This window comes from Eubalaena glacialis, chromosome 11, assembly GCF_028564815.1.
Source record: "Eubalaena glacialis isolate mEubGla1 chromosome 11, mEubGla1.1.hap2.+ XY, whole genome shotgun sequence".
Taxonomy (NCBI): domain Eukaryota; kingdom Metazoa; phylum Chordata; class Mammalia; order Artiodactyla; family Balaenidae; genus Eubalaena; species Eubalaena glacialis.
Window position 1 is genome coordinate 16,668,469 of NC_083726.1, and position 18,835 is coordinate 16,687,303.

The window sequence follows — 18,835 nt, forward strand, 5'->3', positions numbered from 1 at the left end:
CAGTGACCTTTCTCCCTTCCAGGATGCAATCCACATGCAATCAATGTGGTACACATTGCATTTATTTTTACATTTCTGTCTTGCTTTTTCACTTAGGATTTTAATCTAAACATTTTCCTATGTTACTAAAAAGTCTCTGGAATTATTGTGATTGTTGGACACTTAGGCTGGTTCTAATTTCTGGTTATTAGAAATAGCGATTGACATCTTTATACATTAACCTTTTCTCTCTCATTTGAATAATTTACTAAAGAGAAATTCCAGAAGTGCAATTAGCGGGCCATAGGTTCTGAACCTTTCTATGCCCTGGTTTCTTTTCCTTGCATGGGTTATATCCACAGAGGTTACATACACACATGTACAATTTTATTGCAACACAACTAATGGGATGTGCTCTTAATCCAGCCAGTTTAGCTACCCTTGGTCTCTGGAGAAGGGAATGAAGTACACAGATAGTTCCAAGCCATACTTCAACCAATTATTATTTATCATTTTAGTCCTGATTTCCATCCCATTCATACTTACCCCCAGAACTGTCACACCTGGAACAGTCCTTCACTTTGAGGACAGTAGTGACTTGAATCCAACATGCCATCCGCAACAGAGTCAGCTTCTTCATTTGAATGATTGCAACACGGGGCCTTCTGGTTTGTTAAATATTCTGGTTAATTGAGAACGACTCTGGAATGATTATCTTCTAATTACTTACAATCTAAAACCCTTAACCCATGTGGACATTATTTGACTTCTCTCTGCTGACTCGAAAGGCACTGATGATTCAGGTCGTATAGTGTTTTGTATTTTATCATCAGACATCATCATAAAGCACCACAGATCCTGTTTTCATTATTTGAAGTGTGTGAAACTTGGATTTTGTATGAATGGGGCTTTAGTAGGCTCATTCCATCTTATGAAAACTGGGAATGCAACAGTGTAAACCAAACTACTCCCAATATTTAAAATTAAACAAAATCAGCTACCTTGCATTCCGTATCTTTCCTCCAGGAGCCCTGGTTTGTGCATTTCTGAATCCCTGAAGGTTTGGGTTAGAAACAGTGGTAGAAATACATGTTTTCACCTCTCCAGTCAGTGTTTTTAGAGATACTAGGAACTGTCAAATAGAAAGGAAAATAAGCAATAAAGTACCAGCTGTGAACATGCAGATTCTGAACTAAAGAAATCCTGAATGAAAGACAAAGAATTCCTAGCCAGCTGGTTTTCCTGAAAGGGTAGCTTCAATTGCCAAGGTCCTTTATGCTGAATGATGTTAAAAATGTCCTCCCAGCTCTAATAGCTGGTTCTTTCAGTTCCTCTTCCCCTGCTCACCCATCCCCTTAAAAGATCATTGGGTTTTAAAAAGAATTGAGCAGGACAGTTGTTACTGCTGTATAGACCAACAGCCTATTGGTTAAGGACTTCTTTTCACCATTCAGCTGGCTGGCTGCTTGTCACTGGGCTCATCTGCCAGCTCTGCCAGCATTTGCTTGAATGGAAAGGTCCCGCAGTATGGCGGCGGCTTGCTTTGGTCTCAGTGGCCTCTCCCACCTTCACCCTTCACTCCACACTGAGTCCTGCCCAGCAGAGAGGAACCTTCCCTCCCAGCTGCTTAGGAAATAACCCTTGGGAATGCTTCTGTTATCCTCAGGACAGATCTGCATGGTTTCCTGGGTCAGAACAGACTGAGCCAGGCACTGGGGAGACAGGTAGACAGACAGACAAGCAAGGTCTGTGAGCCCCACATTCCGAGTCCCCAGGAGAGAAATCTGCTGCTTCCCTGGGAATCGCATCACAGACAGACAATGTTTGCCACTGCCTGGGACTATATGGCTTTCACACAGTGGAATTACATTCCGACAAAGAATCCCCCCGCTGTTTTACAGGCTCTGGGGGAGAATGGATTCCTGTCATTTTTCCCTTAACCACACAGCAAGTGACTAATGCTCTCCTGTCGCTGGTGCTGTGCTGGTCGCTGGCGGGGAGCTTCATGACAGTGAGAGAGGCCCTGAAGGATGGGGGCGAAGACCACCGGCGCTGGCGCATTTCTTTAATCTGTCAAAGATTTCCCTTTGCTCACTCTCCTCCTTCCTCCCCCTCTCCCACTTTCTCTCTCATCCCAACTGCTCCCATTCAATTCCCTGCCTGTCTTCTCATTTCAGAATGGTGTGGTCCACCGGGACTTGAAGCTGGAAAATATACTGCTCGATGACAACTGTAATATTAAGGTAAAGCTCTTGCCTCATTGATTGATACGCCAGACCTGGGGATTACAGCTGGCTGAAGGCTTAAACTCTGCTCCAAGCTGCAGCCTACGAATAAGGCGGCCCCTTCCTCCCCGGCAGGCGGGTGGGGAGAATCAGTGGGTTTGAGCCCTCAGTTCAGTTCCAACGGTTGAATTCATTCAACAAGCATTTATCGATCTCCAACTACATGCCAGACATTGTCCTAAAAGTTGACTAGAATACAGTCCTTGTCCTCGGGAAGCTCATAGTCTGTAATTAGCACCATCAAAATACTTACAACAATAACCTAGTGCATTTGTATTTCATAGCATCCTTGCCTGGTATCACTTAAATTCAATCTTCACAGCAATCATGAGATAGATACTGTTATTTACATCATTTCACAGATAGGGAAACTGAGGCACAGAGACATTAAGTAACTTTCCTGAGATAACACAGTGGTAGGTAGTGGAGCTGGGGTTTGAACCCATGTCTCTCTGACCCACTGAGCCCAAGTTTGAACCATTCTGCTGGAATTTGCCCACAGGCCCGCAATTTATTATCTGTCCCTGCCACTTCTCTGTCACTTCCACCCCCTGTCTCCTACTTCTCCCTTCCAACTCCTCCCCACCCCCGCCTCACCCCCCCAGCTGTGGAACTGGGAAGCCGACTGAAATGGTGGCGGTGGTGGCTTTTGGGAAAGAACATGCCAGCAAGTGATGGGGCTGACTCTCACGGGGAGTATTATTGCGGGCTGCTGACGGAGCTAGAGAAAGCTCTCCTGGCCGACAGGGTTCAAGTGCCTCCTGCAGAGCACTCCGAATGGCCTTTTGATCATGGCTGCAAAGTAAGCAAATACGGTTTCAAAATAAACTGGAGCTTGTCGCATGGGTTTCATTATGAAATGGCCTTAGTACTCCCAGCACCAGGGGTCCCTCTCATTGGCCGCTGGTGACGTTAGTGCCTCATCCCTGGCCCCTGGACCAAGCATGGGAGTGACCTTGCATCATCCCCTTTTTTTGTTGTTGTTGTTCTCAGTTGAGGGAGTGCATCACAGGGAGACTGTTTCCTTGCTGGGACGGATGGAGTTGCTTTGGTATTTGGATACTGGTTGCAGATCATGGTGGCAACCATTAGTCACCATTGTCCTTTGAGAGGCCCCTGGAAGCCACATCCGGGTGACCTCTTGTTTTTTGTGAGTGGTTGACCGTGATCACATATTTCTCTGTAGCCCACAGAGTAAGGAGGAAACAGTTGGTCAAATTAGTCTTTCTAGGAACAGGAAGTGAAATCTCAGGGTGTCTCCGTTTCTGGCAAAGTGGTTGGATTATTCCAGAAGGAGCAGTGGCTGCAGAGTTAGAAAATTCCATCCTGTGTGGTTTACTAGCTGGTTTGACATTGGGAGAGCCACTTAACCCTGTTTCCTCAGCCATAAAATGGGGAGAGGGTAATGCCCATGGGCTTGTTTTGTGGACTGAACAAGATGCTCTGCCTTTAGCTTTATCTGAGCACTGTGCAGTGAGTCAAGGTTAGGAGCAGTGGCTTTGGAGTTGCATGGCCTGGGTTTGAAGTGCAACCCTGCCCCTTACTAATGGCAGTGTTTCAGATTAATTATTCACATATCTAAGCCTCAGTTTCCTCATCTGTCTAGTAAGGATGCCAGCCCCTTTCTTTGGGGATTGTTGTTTATCTGTTCATTTTAAAATGAGTATTTGCTGAGTCGTTACTATGTGTCAGGCCCTGTGCCCAGTCCTGGACAGTCAGTGACAAACGTAAGGATTTTAGACAATATGTGGTCAAAGCACTTAGCACTTACCTATTAATATCCAAGGCCCCAGCTGACAAGGCTGGCCGTTGGGGAGGGAATTGAACAGTAAGTGAGCTCTCTGAAGGTGCCGGGGCGCGGTGGTCAGGCCACGGCTAGAGAATTGGGTTCTGGTCTGAGGGACACATTCTGAGGGTTTGTATCATCCACCCTGGTAACTTTCTCTGCAGATTCTTCCTGCCACCTGCCCCCGAACTCTCAAAACGAAATGTGGTCTTTACAAGGCCTGGAATGTGAGCCTCTCGCTTGGGGATCGGGTTCTGTGGTACAGCTTGACCTCATGGTCCCATGATGTAGTCCCAGAAGTGATAAGGCACATAGCTTCCTACAGAGTCATAGAATTCCCCAATGGAGGAGAAGAATGGTCACCATTCTGAAAGCAATTGTGCCGGGAACAATGGGCAGGAGCCTGGGAGAATGGCTCATTTGCATAAAGCAAAAGGGCAGTGATGTGGGGCCTCCCAGCTCCCAGGACCAAGTCCTTCATCCCAGGGTCCCTAACCATTAGGTAGGGAAATAACAGGTACATAGAACATTATAAAAAGTAAGGTTTTGGTCCTTTTTCCTTAGGATTCTTAATCCTTAAGAATGTCTACTCCTGGCGTTTACCAAGGTAAAACACACACACACACACCCATCCACCCAAACCTTCCCTTTCTCTGACGCTGTTCCTTCCTTCTGCTTGTTCAAGGAATCCTACGAGGATCTGAGAATCCTAGAGCTTGAAAGAACCTTGAGGGTCATTTTCCAACCCCTTGTTTTAATGATTATGGCCCAGAAAGTCTAAGTGATGTGCCTGCCCAAGGTCGTACACAATGAATCAGTACCTCATTGTGTCTTTGTTTCCTTGGAATGCGGCACAATGCTTGTCACACGCGGTAAGTCGGTACTCTAAGCTGTTCGATTTTGGAGTGAAGGGATGACAGCCAGGATTAGAACTCACATGTTTGACTTCCAGGCAGATTCTCTTTATATCATCTCACACCCACTTCCAGGGTTTTTGAAAATGTGTTTCAGCTGCTGTTGGTCTGTCTTCCGGCTGCATATGCTCGGCTCTTCCTGACTCAGCATTTTGCTGGAAACATATTTAGAAAGGGCACTCGTAGCAAAGGCAGGCAGACACATGGCCACAAGCCGGCCTCCATGTCCAAGAGAGTCCATGTCATCAGTGTCTGCACCGGGGGACCACTGACCCTGAAGGTCTGTTACCAACCAGCAGAGCATGAGCAGTGAGGTGCTTCTCAGAATGTGGGTCCATGTTACGTATTTCGAGGGTGGAGGGCTTTTGCCCAGAAAGCCTATAAAAATGCTCCTGGTTGAAACTTGTCGCTGCAGTTTTGGTGTGAGCCATGACTCTTGTTCCTCTCCCCTGCCCTGCCTGATGTTGATTTGCAAAGAGCACATCTGGCGCTGGGAATTATTTTTCTGGCCACTGCGCGAGGGTGTGGCTTCTAAAAATATTCACACAGTCGGTCGGCAGAAAGAATGAGAGCAATGTGCTTCTTTGGGTTGCATTCCGTACTTTGCGGAGAAACATGTCTACCAAAATAGACACCCAGCACAGCATTAATTTGCAATTAATAAAAAACGGGCCAGATTCACATCCCACTCTCTGGGAGAATGGAATGCTGACAATTCCCATAGACAGCTCCTGTAAAAGTGCCTGACAATGAGAAGAGGGCCAGGCACCAGGGTCAGCAGACCTCCACAAAGAGGGCTGGGAATTTGGTGAGCTCCCAGGGCTCAGAGTGGAGGGACATAGGGGAAATGGCGCGTTGCCCCTAATGACAATGGAAATGCCTGCTGCTGTGGATAAGAAGAGCAGCTTTGAATGGCCAGGGCTAAGTCAAGATGGAAACCCCGAGGCTTAACAAGACCAAGAAGGGCAGCTCAGGGTACGGGCCTCTGGGCTTTGATTATATGAATGTGAGGCTGCTGCATTCATGCATTAATGAATCCATTCATTTGTTTGTTCATTTGTCCACTTATGTGTATGTGTGTGTATACATACATATCCATGAATGCCTGCATTCACTCTTCCATTCCTGCGCTTATCCGTTCAGCAAATTGAATACCTCCCATGAGCACTATTTATTTGACCACAAATATTTACTAAGTTCCTACGGTATACCTGGCATGGTGCTGGATGCTGGGAATTTAATAGTGAACCAGATGGCCAAGTCCTTGTCTTCTTGGAGCTCAGAATCCAGCTGTTGTTAAGCCAGCAGTAATAATGAGCCATGAGAAGGATACAGAGGTGAATGAGGAAGGTAAGGTACCTGTCCTAATGGACTTAGAATTCCAGTTGGGGACACAAGCAATAAACAAATACGTAGTGTAATTCTCTGGTGGTGATGAAAATCCATGCAGGATGAGGATGGGGAATGACAGGTGTTATTTTAGCTAGGGGGCGGGGGGGTGGGGGGCAGTCAGAGAAGGTCCCTTGCCTAGTACACAACTCCTCAAATCCACCAGACTTTTTGGCCTTTGCACACACAGTTGCCTCTGCCTGGAATGCTCTTCCTACTGCTCTTTGCCTACCCCTCCTTAGAGTCTCAGCTTGAAGGCCTCTTCTTCCAGGAAGCCTTCCCTGATCCTCATCTCTTAGGCCCAGGTGGCTCTGCTGTGTGCCTCATAGTCCCTTTGTAATCTGTCGTGGAAGTGCTGAGGAGGAAGTGGTGGGTCTGAACTATGGGCAGATCAGAAAGCCTTTGCCGAGGCAGTGGCAATTGAACTGGGTTTTGAAGGATGGCTAGGAGTTTGATAGAAAGGAATGTGATGATGGCCTTCCAAGGGGAAGGAGCAGCAAGCACAGGAGCAGGGCAGGGCATGGAGGCTAGACAAGGAAAGTAACCTTTTTGGAGCCCCTGCTAGAAGCCAGAACCCTATGGCAGACCTTCCACATGCCTTATTTCATTTGGTTCTCAGAATGTCTCCACTGGGGTGGGTCTGATTACCCCCATTTTACAGATGAGGACGCTCCTGCAGTTAATAAGCAATGGGGTTGGCTACAAACCTAAGGTTATTTGACTCCAAAGACCAGGCACCTGATAAATTCTCTACTGCACCCACCCAAATTTGCCCTAAATCCAACAGGGCATCCTCACACTCACAAGGGGAGGCCACTTTTTTCATCCTTGCTTCAGCTGGCCTTACCTTGTATATATAGGCAGCCTGCAGACAGCTGTCCCTGGGGGAGACTCTCCAAGTGCTGATGGTGGCCACGGCCAGGTTGCCTGAGTCACCGTGGCCAGAGTAGCCATGCGGGGCTGCCAGGGTTGAATGGGCTGGGTGGTTGCATGTTCACATCCCCTGAGAGGCTGCTTCTTGGAGGTACCTTAGTGAAGAGCTTCCCCAGATGGCTTGGGGTCCGTTATTTCTCATCTCTCTCCAGGGGAGGTGTGACCTTAGATCTGACGATGCAAGCTGACCCCACTCACTTTTGCTCACCATTTCACTCCGTACCGTCACTTCCTGACAACCCGAGCGAGGCTGTCACGGGAAAGCCACAGCAATGAACTCCAGGGCCCAACAGAGCTATGGAGTGTGTCTTTCTGGAGAGTGACACAGAAAGCCCGTTTCGTCCTCAGCCACCCGAGAGCAATAACTCCCCTTTATGTGGAGCTTTACAGCCAGTGCATCTCTTCACCCACATCTCAGGCCAGCCGCTTTCCTGCCCTGGGCCTCAGCTTCTTCATCTGCAAAATGGAGATAACAGTGGAACCCTGCTCATTGGGTTGGTGTGAGGATTTAATATACGTAGCGCTCACAGAACAGCGACTGGCATGTAGCAATGCTGCTGTTATTATTATTATCTCATTTAATCTGATTTTGCTTTTCACAACACCGTGTGGTCGAGGCTATTGCAATTCCCTTTTCCAACAAAGGAAACTGAGACTCAGGTGAAAGCAGTGATCGCTAACATTGACCGAAGGGCTACTACGTGTAAGGCGTGGTTTAAGGCACTTTCCATCTATCAATTCATTTGATTTCGTATCCGCCCTGTGAGGTAGGTTACATTATAATCATCACCACCACCCCCCCCCCCGCCATTTTACAGTTGAAGGAACACAGGTTCAGAGTGACTGACGTGCAGCGAATCCCCTGGGGACCGTGTGACAATGCAGATGCTGACTCAGTAGGTCTGGGGTGGGGCTCCCAGCTGGTGCCGATGCTGCTGGCCCAGCTGGTAGAAGGCGAGGCCCGGATTTGAACTCAAACCCAGCATCCCTTACTTCTCCTGTCGTACAGTGCAGCCTCTCATGCTGGACATGCTTGTTTCGGAAATGAATGATAGTCATGTCTCTTGGCTCCTTGGTGGGCACTGGCTCTGAGCAAACAATTGTTAAGTAGACAAAACCACCAGCATTCTCCTAACAGCTATAGTTTATAGAGTCAGCCAGTACCAGGACTCTTCCAGGGGCTTTACGTGCATGTCTTCAATCCTCAGAACAGCGTTAGAGGTGGGTTCTATTATTATTCCCATTTTGCCGATGAGGAAATTGCTGGCAGTTCCCACCCATGATGTAGCAGTGCCAAGTCCAAGGTTAGCCCCAGGTGCTTCTGGCTCCACAACCTCTGATCTGTCCAGTGCACTTCCTCTCAGACATTGCAAATGACTGTCAGACCGTTGCTTTTATTATCATCAACGTCAGCATCCTTTCCCAGTGGTTAATCATCAGCAAGCTGATCCTTCCTTTCTCACTGGGTGAGCTCGCAGGGATTATTCACAGTGATCCGAGGTTAATCCCCTTTTAAAAAAATGGTGGTAAAATATATGTAACGTAAAGCTTACCATTTTTAGGTTTTCGGTCCAGTGGCATTAAGTACATTCACATTGTTGTGCAACCATCACCACCATCCATCTCCAGAACTTTTGCATCTTCCCAACCAGAAACTCTGTGCCCATTCACCACTAACTCCCCGTTCCCCCCTCCCCCAGCCCCTGGCAACCGCCCTTCTACCTTCTTCTGTCTTGATGAACTTGACTCCACTAAGTACCTCACATAAGTGGAATTATATAATATTTATCTGTTTGTGTCTGGTTTGTTTCACTTAGCGTAATGTCTTCAAAGTTCATCCATGTTGTAGTGAGGTTAATTCTTTTGAAATGTGAATAATCACTTCCCACTTTGTATAACTCTGATTTTCATCCAGCAGGGCACACCTCTAGAAAGGCTTGAAAACAACAGAAACTCCAGAAATTAAGGACATGAGTGCTGATATCCTTTTCAGAGTCCAGGCTGAACTGAATAGCCCAGTGTGAGGACAGAGGGTGGCTCTGAACAAGGCAGGGCAACAGTCCATCACCAGCAAAGTGGTTACCTTTCTCCAGAGGTTACCAGTGTGTCGGCAACATACAACTTTGAAAGCAAAGCTGGATGCCTCCTTGGTGGAGTCACCCTCGATACACAACTGATATTCTGTTACAGAGAATCGTACAGAACCCAATGTTCACGTAGCTGTTCTGTCTGTGACCTTCAGCGGAGCTTCTTAAGTCCTCTAACCTTCAGTTGCTTCACTTACAGAGCGAGGGGCAGGATTAGTTCACCGCTTACGACTCTTCCAGGTTGGAACCATTTCTGGGATTCCTTTTTGTTTTATTATGTTTAAAATCATTATTTCCCAAATTTCCCAAATGTCTTTTCTTTTGTTCTCTTCATGGATTTTGCCTTTTCCTAGTATCTTCTGTGCTATTTCACTTTAATACTTTTATTTAGTGCAATTCACTTAAGAAATCATGTGTATTTGAAAAAGAAACCTTACATAATTACCTCCAATGGAAAACCAGTATTGTTTTGAGTATCATGAAGCTAATAAAGCTACCCAGGTGGATTTAAAGGTGGGACACGTATTTGAGCTCCAACCGTGTAAAATGCTTAAAATAGTAATTGGCACATACTTTATGTCATTTAATTTTCACTATGACACCGTGGGGGTGGATACTATTCCTACCTCCATTTTACAGATGGGAAATTGAGGCTTTGAGAAGTTTTATAACCAGTGGCCATTTCCCGTCTTATAGTTGATATAAGCTCCATACGGCGTGGAATCTTAGCACTGCAGCCCAAGTTTAAGTGGCTCAAGGATGGAGAACTGTGTGTGTGTGTGTGTGTGTTGATTAATATTTCTTTTCCACTGAAGTGCCAAGAACATGGACTAATCTAGATTTCTATTAATTTTATGTCAGCAACAATGACAGTTTAACTGGGAGAGGCTGATAAACATCAGTCTGTGAGGATAGGAGTGGGCCGTAACATAAACATACTTCTCAGAAGGGCTACAAAGAAAGCAAGGATGCCCAGACTCGGAGCACTCCTGGTGTGTGTGTGGGGATTTGCACGTGGTGGTGGCGGGTGCCTCTCACGTGTGTGTGTGTGTGTGTGTGTGTGTGTGCGCCTGTGTTTGGAAGCTCACGCAGTGTCCCGGATGCCGCCGACGTTCACAGTGCTGTGTCGGTTCCTGCCTTAGCCCACTTCCCGGGATGTTCCAGGGCTGCAGCTGGTCCCTTCCTGTCCTGATTGACAGGGCACACTTCATAAAGCTTCCAACCAACTTCCTGCAAGCTAGTCAGGGGCCTTGAAAAGAAAGTGGAATTCAGGGCAATTAAGTGCAAGCTGAGCTCCGAGAATGCGTTTTCTGAGGGGCGGTTGTGCGCCAGCTGCTTTCGGTGCCATTCCGTTCATTCAGGGGTGACTTTTACAAAGTAGCCTTCTTCTGGGCGCTGCATTCAAAACAGAGCCTCAGCTAGGCTGTGTGTGAATCACTCATCCTATTTATAAGCTTCAAGTGGAAATCAGTTTGGGGCAGGGCAGAAGTCTGCAGAGGCTCAGCGTGGAAGGCTGGCTTAGACTGGGTGAGATTTGCAGATTACCCAGGGGCAGCGCTGGGCAGTGGTTTGAACCTTTAGAGACACTCGGTTTACATTGTTGCTTGCTAGGTAGCTCTCCTGAGACGAATAACGTAATTTCCCTAAACCTCAGTTTTCTCATCTGTTAAGTGGGTTTTAAAAAAATTATGATAGAATATCCATACCATAAAATTTACCATTTTAACACTTTTAAACGTACCATGTCAGTGGCATGAAATACATTCACATGGTTGTGTAAATGGGATTTTAGATAGGATTAGATTAGAGGGTGTAAGGTGCTTAGAACCATGCCTGATAATTGGAGGTTGTTCTGTAAGTGGTAACTAAGTTTACTATTATTATTTTGTATTATCTACTAATTGTCTTGTGCTTTTCAAAATATAATGCCTATTCTGGTGACAGGTGTTTCTTGGGTGAGGGCAGGTGCTAAGCAGTGGATGTTACAGAGATGAGGGGCAGATGTGGAACCTGCCACCTGCCTCGGGGGACTCAGCCTAGTAGGCAAGGTGAATTTATATACATATAATATATATATTTGTATATACATATGTACATACATATGTAAGTACATATGTAATATATATTATATGAATGTATGTGATATATGTGATGATATGTACATGTATAATATATACATCATACATATATATGTGATAAAACGTATATACGTGTAACATATATACATTATATGTACATATGAATAGGTGCACACAGACACACAGAAGAGCGCTGCCATAAAGGATAGTAAAACACTTCAAGAAACCAAAGGAGAAGAGAGTGATTCCAAGGGGTGTGCGATACAAGAGAAGCAAGGTTAGGGAAAACATTTGCCTGGAGCTTGCAGACAAAGTTTCAAGGCACTTTTTCGTTCACCTTGATTAATTCTTTTTTTAAAAATCATTCTCACAATAATGCTGTGATCCAGAAGAGGATAGGGATCATGGGTTTCCATTTTCTGGTGGTAAACTGAGGCTCAGAGTAGCTAAGGGACCTGCTCCATGTCACACAGATGGCTAGTGGCAGAGTTTGGGCTGCAATGTGATGACTCAGAACCCAGTGCTGTGGGTCCATTTCATCGAGGGTCCCAAGGTGGGCAAAATACAGCTCTGATCGGGGCGTAGGTCTGTAAAAGGTGGTGATGTCCAGTGAACAGGTAGGTACGTACACCACTGTGGATGAAGGCAGTGAGATTTTAGGTAGGCCACAGACGGACGGGTCTCAGGTTAATAGTTACACACTTCAGTGTTCATCAGAAACATCGAGCATGTGATTCTGTGGGTATTTCTCAGGACAAGTCTACACTGACATGAAAATAGAGTCCTTGCAAGGAGTGATTTTCAGTAACAGAGCATGCAGTGGGTGCCAGGGACTGCAGTCGGGGATCACTGGCCCAGTTGTGCCAACTGGTCCTTTCATGAAGGCTCAGGGCTGCAGAGAAAAGGGTGACCCAGCTGGCAGAGCCACGCAGGGGCGCCTCAGCTGCTTTGGTCCATGTGGTGTGAGCTGAGCCAATGCAGACGCTGACTGTAATGCTAACAGGCTCCCTGGGTCTTGCTCCTCTTTGTAGATTGCCGACTTTGGGCTTTCCAACCTGTACCAGAAGGACAAGTTCTTGCAAACGTTCTGTGGGAGCCCGCTCTATGCCTCTCCCGAAATTGTCAACGGGAGGCCTTACCGAGGGCCAGAGGTGAGCAGCTTGCCTGGCGTGTATGGTGGGGGGCTGGAGGGGAGAAAAGAACTGAACCTAGGAATACTTAAAACAAACAAACAAACATAAAAGCAAGCAAACAAGAAACCGTTTCCTTATATGATTATAAAAGCCATAATATACACACCTGGGAGAAAAATCCAGAACAGCCTAAAAGAGAAAATAAAGTTGCCTGCAATCTCCCCACAAGAGATAACCACTTAATATATTTATGTGACTTCTTCTTAGGCTTTTTTTTCCAGTGTAGATCTCGTATTTCAAATAATTGAGGTCACTGTATATGTGTATATCTCGCCTTTTATTACTAACTTAAAATTGTGACTTTTCTGAATTTGTTATTACTAAAAACATGGTTTTTAACGATGACATAATGTTTTATTGTATGAATATACTGTAATTTATTTAATCACTTCCCTAGCGTTAGACAGATTGTTTTCAGTTTTTCCCTATTATAATAAAACAAGCAAAACAGAACGCAAACAGCCTCACTCTGCAGTGGATCTTTTTGCGTGTATTTTTGACAGCATGTATTTCTGATCAAGGAAATACATTTTAATTGCATCTTCTGATTCATGAGAAATACATTTCTCTGTGTGCCTAAAGCTTTCAGGGCCACTGTAAGACACAGGTATGTGAAAATATCATTTTGAAAATGGGAGAATTGTGACTGATTATTCATTTTTAAAGAGATAGTTCTATTTATAGAGAGATTCATCCACTCAGGATCCTTTAAGTAGCAGCCATTCAGTGGGTTGAAATGTTTCCTTCCAAATATTTATCTGTTTGAGAGTGTTTGGGGCAGGGCTAGAGGGTAAAGAGATGGATGCCAAGAGCCTCCATCACTTGCAGTGAGGAGAAAGTCTTTCCAAAACAAGAATGTAAGGGAGGAGCCTAAGATCCAATTTACAACATTGCAGAAACTTGACACTGTAAATTTATCACAGATAATGAATGCTGCTTTGATCCTCGATGATCTGTTTCCGAGCTTACAAGCTGGCAGCCTGTGATCTGGCCAGCAAGAGTGCTTTATTTGGCCATCTTTCTAAAAAAAATTGAACAAACATTTAATAAATGGGAGATTTCACATAAAAGTCTGTTTTCTGACTTCTCTTGAAAAACCAAAGGATCTAGCAGTGCTGGGCCTATATTACTATGTGACAGCAACTAGCCAGAGGAGGCTGCCTGTGTAAGATGGGTGAATGCCCTCTACAGTTTGTCTTCAAACCAACACTCCACGTGGTACCCCACCGTCTCTCTTTCTTTGTTCATGTTTGTTGTCTGCCTGGCTCTTGTAAGCATTTGAGTTTGCAACCCCTGAGCCATTTGAAGAAGGTGCAGGATTCCTGCATTAGGAGTCAAGAACCCCATGTTCCAGTCTTACCTCCATCACTGGGATGGGGAGGGGCCTCTGGAGAAACCATTTAACTTCCTTGGGCCTCAGTATTCTCATCTGCCAAATAGGGCTGAAAATAATCCGGGGCCCTACCTGTTTCACAAAATTATAGTGAGGATCAAAGAATATCATCTATTCAAGAAAGTTCTTCTATGGGTTGGGACCATTGGTCTCAGTTTGCAACGAAAAGGTCAGGCTCTGAAACAGGCCCCAGGTGCACTGCATATCAGGTGTCAGGCTGTGGTGGGAACCTGTCTGCCAGGTGCTAAATTCCATTCCTGGGGTCGTTGAGGGTGGCTGCTCATGGTCTGTGATGCTAATGGTTTGGAAGGGAATCCGCTTCCCAGCTCCTATATGTCCTGTCTCTCTGCTCCAGGTGGACAGCTGGGCCCTGGGTGTGCTGCTTTACACTCTCGTTTATGGAACGATGCCCTTCGATGGTTTCGATCACAAAAACCTCATTCGACAGATCAGCAGCGGAGAGTACCGGGAGCCCACGCAGCCCTCAGGTGTGTGCCCACGGAGGGTCAGCAGTTAAGCCGGGCGAGGCCAGCTCACACATTCTGCTTTTGTGTCAGTGTCTGTAAGGAGACTCCTGCTTTTCCTCTTTCTTCTCCCCAGTTCTTTGCCTTCTGGCAGAGCTGGCTTATTAGGCCACTTTCCCCAAACCTTCCCACTGTGATATTTCCAGAACAGTTGTTCTACTCTGCAGGCTAGGCGTCCTGTTTGCTTGCTGTGTGAACTTGGGCAAGGCCCTTACCCTGTTTAGATTCGGTTTCTCCACTGTAAATTCACATTTTGGAAAAGGTATTACGTGAAATCCCTTCCAGTTCACGTAGACATAAAACCCCCTCAGTAGACTCTAAGGGTGGCAGCTGCTCTTTTGCACACCTTGCCCTGGCCAGGGGGTATGGCCCGTGGGTGCTGTTTCATGACCTGTTGCCACAGAACAAGTCTATCCCATCCCGCTCCCACACCCAAACAAACTCAGCAGTGTAAACAACAGCTATTAGCCGTTATCTCTTGCTTCCCTGGATTGGTTAGAGCTTTTCTGGCCTGCCTTGGGGTTTCTCCTACAGTTGCAATCAGACGGTAGCTGGAGTTGGGGCCGATTGTGGGGACACCTCGGGGCCCCTCCGTGTGGGCTCTCTCCCCATGAGCTGCCTCCCCAGGCCTCTCTCTCTAGGAAGGAGCGTGGACTTCTTACATAGCAGCTCAGGGCTCGAAGATGGAGGAAGAAGCAGCTGCCAGGCCTTCTTAACGTCTGCTTGGAAGCCAGATGATGTCACTTCTGCCACGTTCTATTGGTCAAAGCGACCAAGGCCATAAGCTCCATCTCTTGATGAGAGAGCATAGTGTGGGTACAGAAGGGGTGTGTACAGGTGGCCGTATTTGGAATGTGGTTAACAGACACTTCGTATATTGCAATACGCGCATCCTACGTGTGTATATACACACACACAGTTGATTCTCATTATTTGCCGCAGTTGTGTCCTATAACATTGCTATGAACACTGAGTTTGTGAATAATGAAGCACTACTCATAGGGAAATACAGGGCTTGACTCCTGGGAGCCTCTGTTCACAACGTTTTTGTCAACTGATCAATCCATATCCTTGTTTTATGTATATTTCTGTTTAAAGACGCCTCATTTAAAATATACTGTTGATTCATGAACATCGAACTTACGGCCAACAGCACTTTAACTCATGCCTGAATGAGGCTTATCTGACTCATATGTTTTCTCCGTAAGGTACATCACTGCCTTCTTGCCCTTAGAATCCCCAGATAGCACTTCAGCACCACGCTTGGGGGCCATTTTAAACAGTGAAATCACCAATAAAAAGTGCAAATATGTGAAAAGCATGAACTAAACGGACTGTGAAAAGGACACTTGCTTACAACATGAGAGCAGAAACAAGAAGGCAGTGCCTTGTCACCTGGTTCTGCTTCAGCTGGGAACACACATGTGCATTGGGGGGGGGCAATTCACATTTTTTGCCACTTTGTGGAAAGCACCTTGAGTATTGATTTGGGGGTTACAAATAAATTTTAATGAGTAGGCGAATTTAGAAATACAAAATCTGTGAATAATGAGCACTGACTATTTTATATGTATAAATAGGTATAGATATGCAGATATCTATATCTATACATTTTTTCAATAAGCTAACCCGTGTTTTCTTTTTGTTTGTTTGTTTGTTTGTTTTTAGAAAATTCAGGGTGAACTCTATGGCAGCCTCTTTGCCTGACCAGCTAACTTGTGTCAGCACAGTTTCTGGTACACTACAGGGGTTCAGAAAATATTTATTGACCGAATGAATGAACATCCTGTTACTTTTCAGGGGTGCGGCTCACCCTTGGCTCCATTGCCAGGTCCCGGCCAGCTACTCATTAGCTACATAAGTAGCTGAGGGGAGGTGGTGCCTTCCCAGGATATAATTCAGCCCCCATTTGGGGAGCACAGTTTGATCTTAAAAGGCGATTTATAAGCTGTGAGAGTCTGTTGGTTCCTGTGGCCTCCTCAACATCCCTTTGGGGCTTTCCCCTAATTCTTTGGCAGCAGAAATTGACAAATGGAGTTTTTCAGACAGGCCGTAAGCGGATAGCAGATAGAGATCAGCTCTCTGATCTGGCAGCTTGGTAGGCTATGGCTTATGTCAGAGAGGGAGCACTGAGTGTGGGATTCAGAGCCTGGCCAAGGCCCGGGTCAGGCCAGCCTTGGGGACGGCCCCCCTGTCAATGCCCAGGCGTGCCAAGTATGAACACCTCTCCATCCTTCTCTGTCTCTCCCTCTCTGATGAGAAGCCTTTTCCTTGCCATCTCAGCCCTAAATTTCCTTTTTGTGCTGACACATTTTCCTGGTGACCTGAGCGCTGTGTGTTTATATAAACCTAACTTTGGAGGACTAAAAGCCATGGTAATCTATACCTGTTTTCCCATTTAGTAAAACGATATCCACCAAAGGAATGGTGGGGCCCTGCTTGGGGTCGGATCTGGATTCTTTCCTGGTTACCTGGCCTTCCCCATTTTATAAAGATCTGAGTTGATGGAAAGTCAGCAGTTTGACATTCCGTCAGTAGCGTGGAGAAACATGCCAGGCTGTGATAGCCCACTGGCCTGTGGCTCTGAGTCTTGATGACGCTTTCTGATGTACAGTCTGGAAGACTACGGCTTCCTGCTCCATAGTGTGGCTGCACCAGGGCTCCGTTTGGATTTTTCCTCAAATGAGTGTGTCTCCTTTGCACCCCCGGAGCGTCAGCTTTGGAAAGCCCAAAACTCCCGTAAAATGTATTGTCCCTTCTGCTTCTTCTCCCATAGATGCCCGAGGCCTCATTCGGTGGATGTTGATGGTGAACCCCGACCGCCGGGCCACCATCGAGGACATTGCCAACCACTGGTGGGTGAACTGGGGCTACAAGAGCAGTGTCTGTGACTGCGATGCCCTTCACAGCGCCGAGTCCCCACTCTTGGCCCGCATTATCGACTGGCACCACCGTTCCACAGGGCTGCAGGCTGAGGCTGAAGCCAAAATTAAGGGCTTGGCCAAACCCGGGGCCCCCGAGGTCATGCTGGAGCGGCAGCGGTCGCTGAAGAAGTCCAAGAAAGAGAACGACTTTGCTCAGTCCGGCCAGGACTCGGTGCCTGAGAGCCCATCCAAGTTGAGCTCCAAGCGGCCCAAAGGGATCCTGAAGAAGCGGAGCAACAGCGAGCATCGCTCTCACAGCACCGGCTTCATCGAAGGCGTCGTCAGCCCTGCCTTACCCCCCGCGTTCAAGCTGGAGCAGGACTTGTGCCGGACTGCCGTGCCCCTGCCAAGCGCCCCCGAGGCGGAGGTGCCAGCTAAACTCAGCCCCAAACAGTCGGCCACGATGCCCAAGAAAGGCATCTTGAAAAAGACCCAGCAGAGAGAATCGGGTTACTACTCGTCCCCGGAACGCAGCGAGTCTTCGGAGCTGCTGGACGGTAACGATGGGCTGGGTGGCGGCATCCCTTCCCCGAGCCCCCCGGATCCGGCCAGGGTGACGTCCCACAGCCTCTCCTGCCACAGGAAGGGCATCTTGAAACACAGCAGCAAGTACTCAGAGGGCACCATGGACCCGGCCCTGGCCAGCCCCGAAATGCCCACACTGGAATCCTTGCTGGAGCCCGGCATCCCTGCCGAGGGCCTCTCCCGGAGCTACAGCCGGCCTTCCAGCGTCATCAGCGACGACAGCGTCCTGTCCAGCGACTCCTTCGACTTGCTCGACTTGCAGGAGAATCGCCCTGCCCGCCAGCGCATCCGCAGCTGCGTCTCTGCCGAAAACTTCCTCCAGATCCAGGACTTCGAGGGGCTCCAGAACCGGCCCCGGCCCCAGTACCTGAAGCGGTACCGGAACCGGCTGGGAGACAGCAGCTTCTCCCTCCTCACGGACATGGACGATGTGACTCAGGTCTACAAGAAAGCGCTGGAGATCTGTAACAAACTCAACTAGCTCCCCAGGGTGCGGGGTGGGTCGGGGTGGGTACGAGGGAGGAGTGGGAGCGGTGACTGGGCTACGGACAGAGCTGGTTACCTCTTTGCTGGCCATGACAACAGACTGAAAAAGGATTGGTGCTGTCTTGCTTTGGCCAAATTTGCAGCCTTGAGCCAGTGCCTACGAGGGAGAAGTGGGCTCTTGGCCAGTCCTGCCAACTGCCAGTCAGAAGTGGGATCCTCGTTGGCATTTGCTTTATGGCACCTCCTAGAGTCCAGGGGAGGTGGTGTTGGCCAGCACTTAGCGGGTGGGGAGGGAGCATATGGGAGAGGAAACGTTTCCCTAGAAGTCGTCCACGTGCT

General features: G+C 47.4%; 1 protein-coding gene across 1 annotated transcript in view; it reads left to right on the top strand.

Moving 5' to 3' along the window:
• The window catches only part of NUAK1 (NUAK family kinase 1), a 64,713-nt gene extending 46,215 nt beyond the window's left edge, over nt 1-18,498 (top strand). The window contains exons 4-7 of the mRNA XM_061204955.1: nt 2,157-2,222; nt 12,483-12,602; nt 14,393-14,525; nt 17,338-18,498. Of these exons, the coding sequence (XP_061060938.1) occupies nt 2,157-2,222; nt 12,483-12,602; nt 14,393-14,525; nt 17,338-18,491 (1,473 nt within the window). The 3' untranslated portion in view covers nt 18,492-18,498. The remainder of the gene's footprint in view (nt 1-2,156; nt 2,223-12,482; nt 12,603-14,392; nt 14,526-17,337) is intronic.
• Nucleotides 18,499-18,835: the final 337 nt, after the last annotated feature.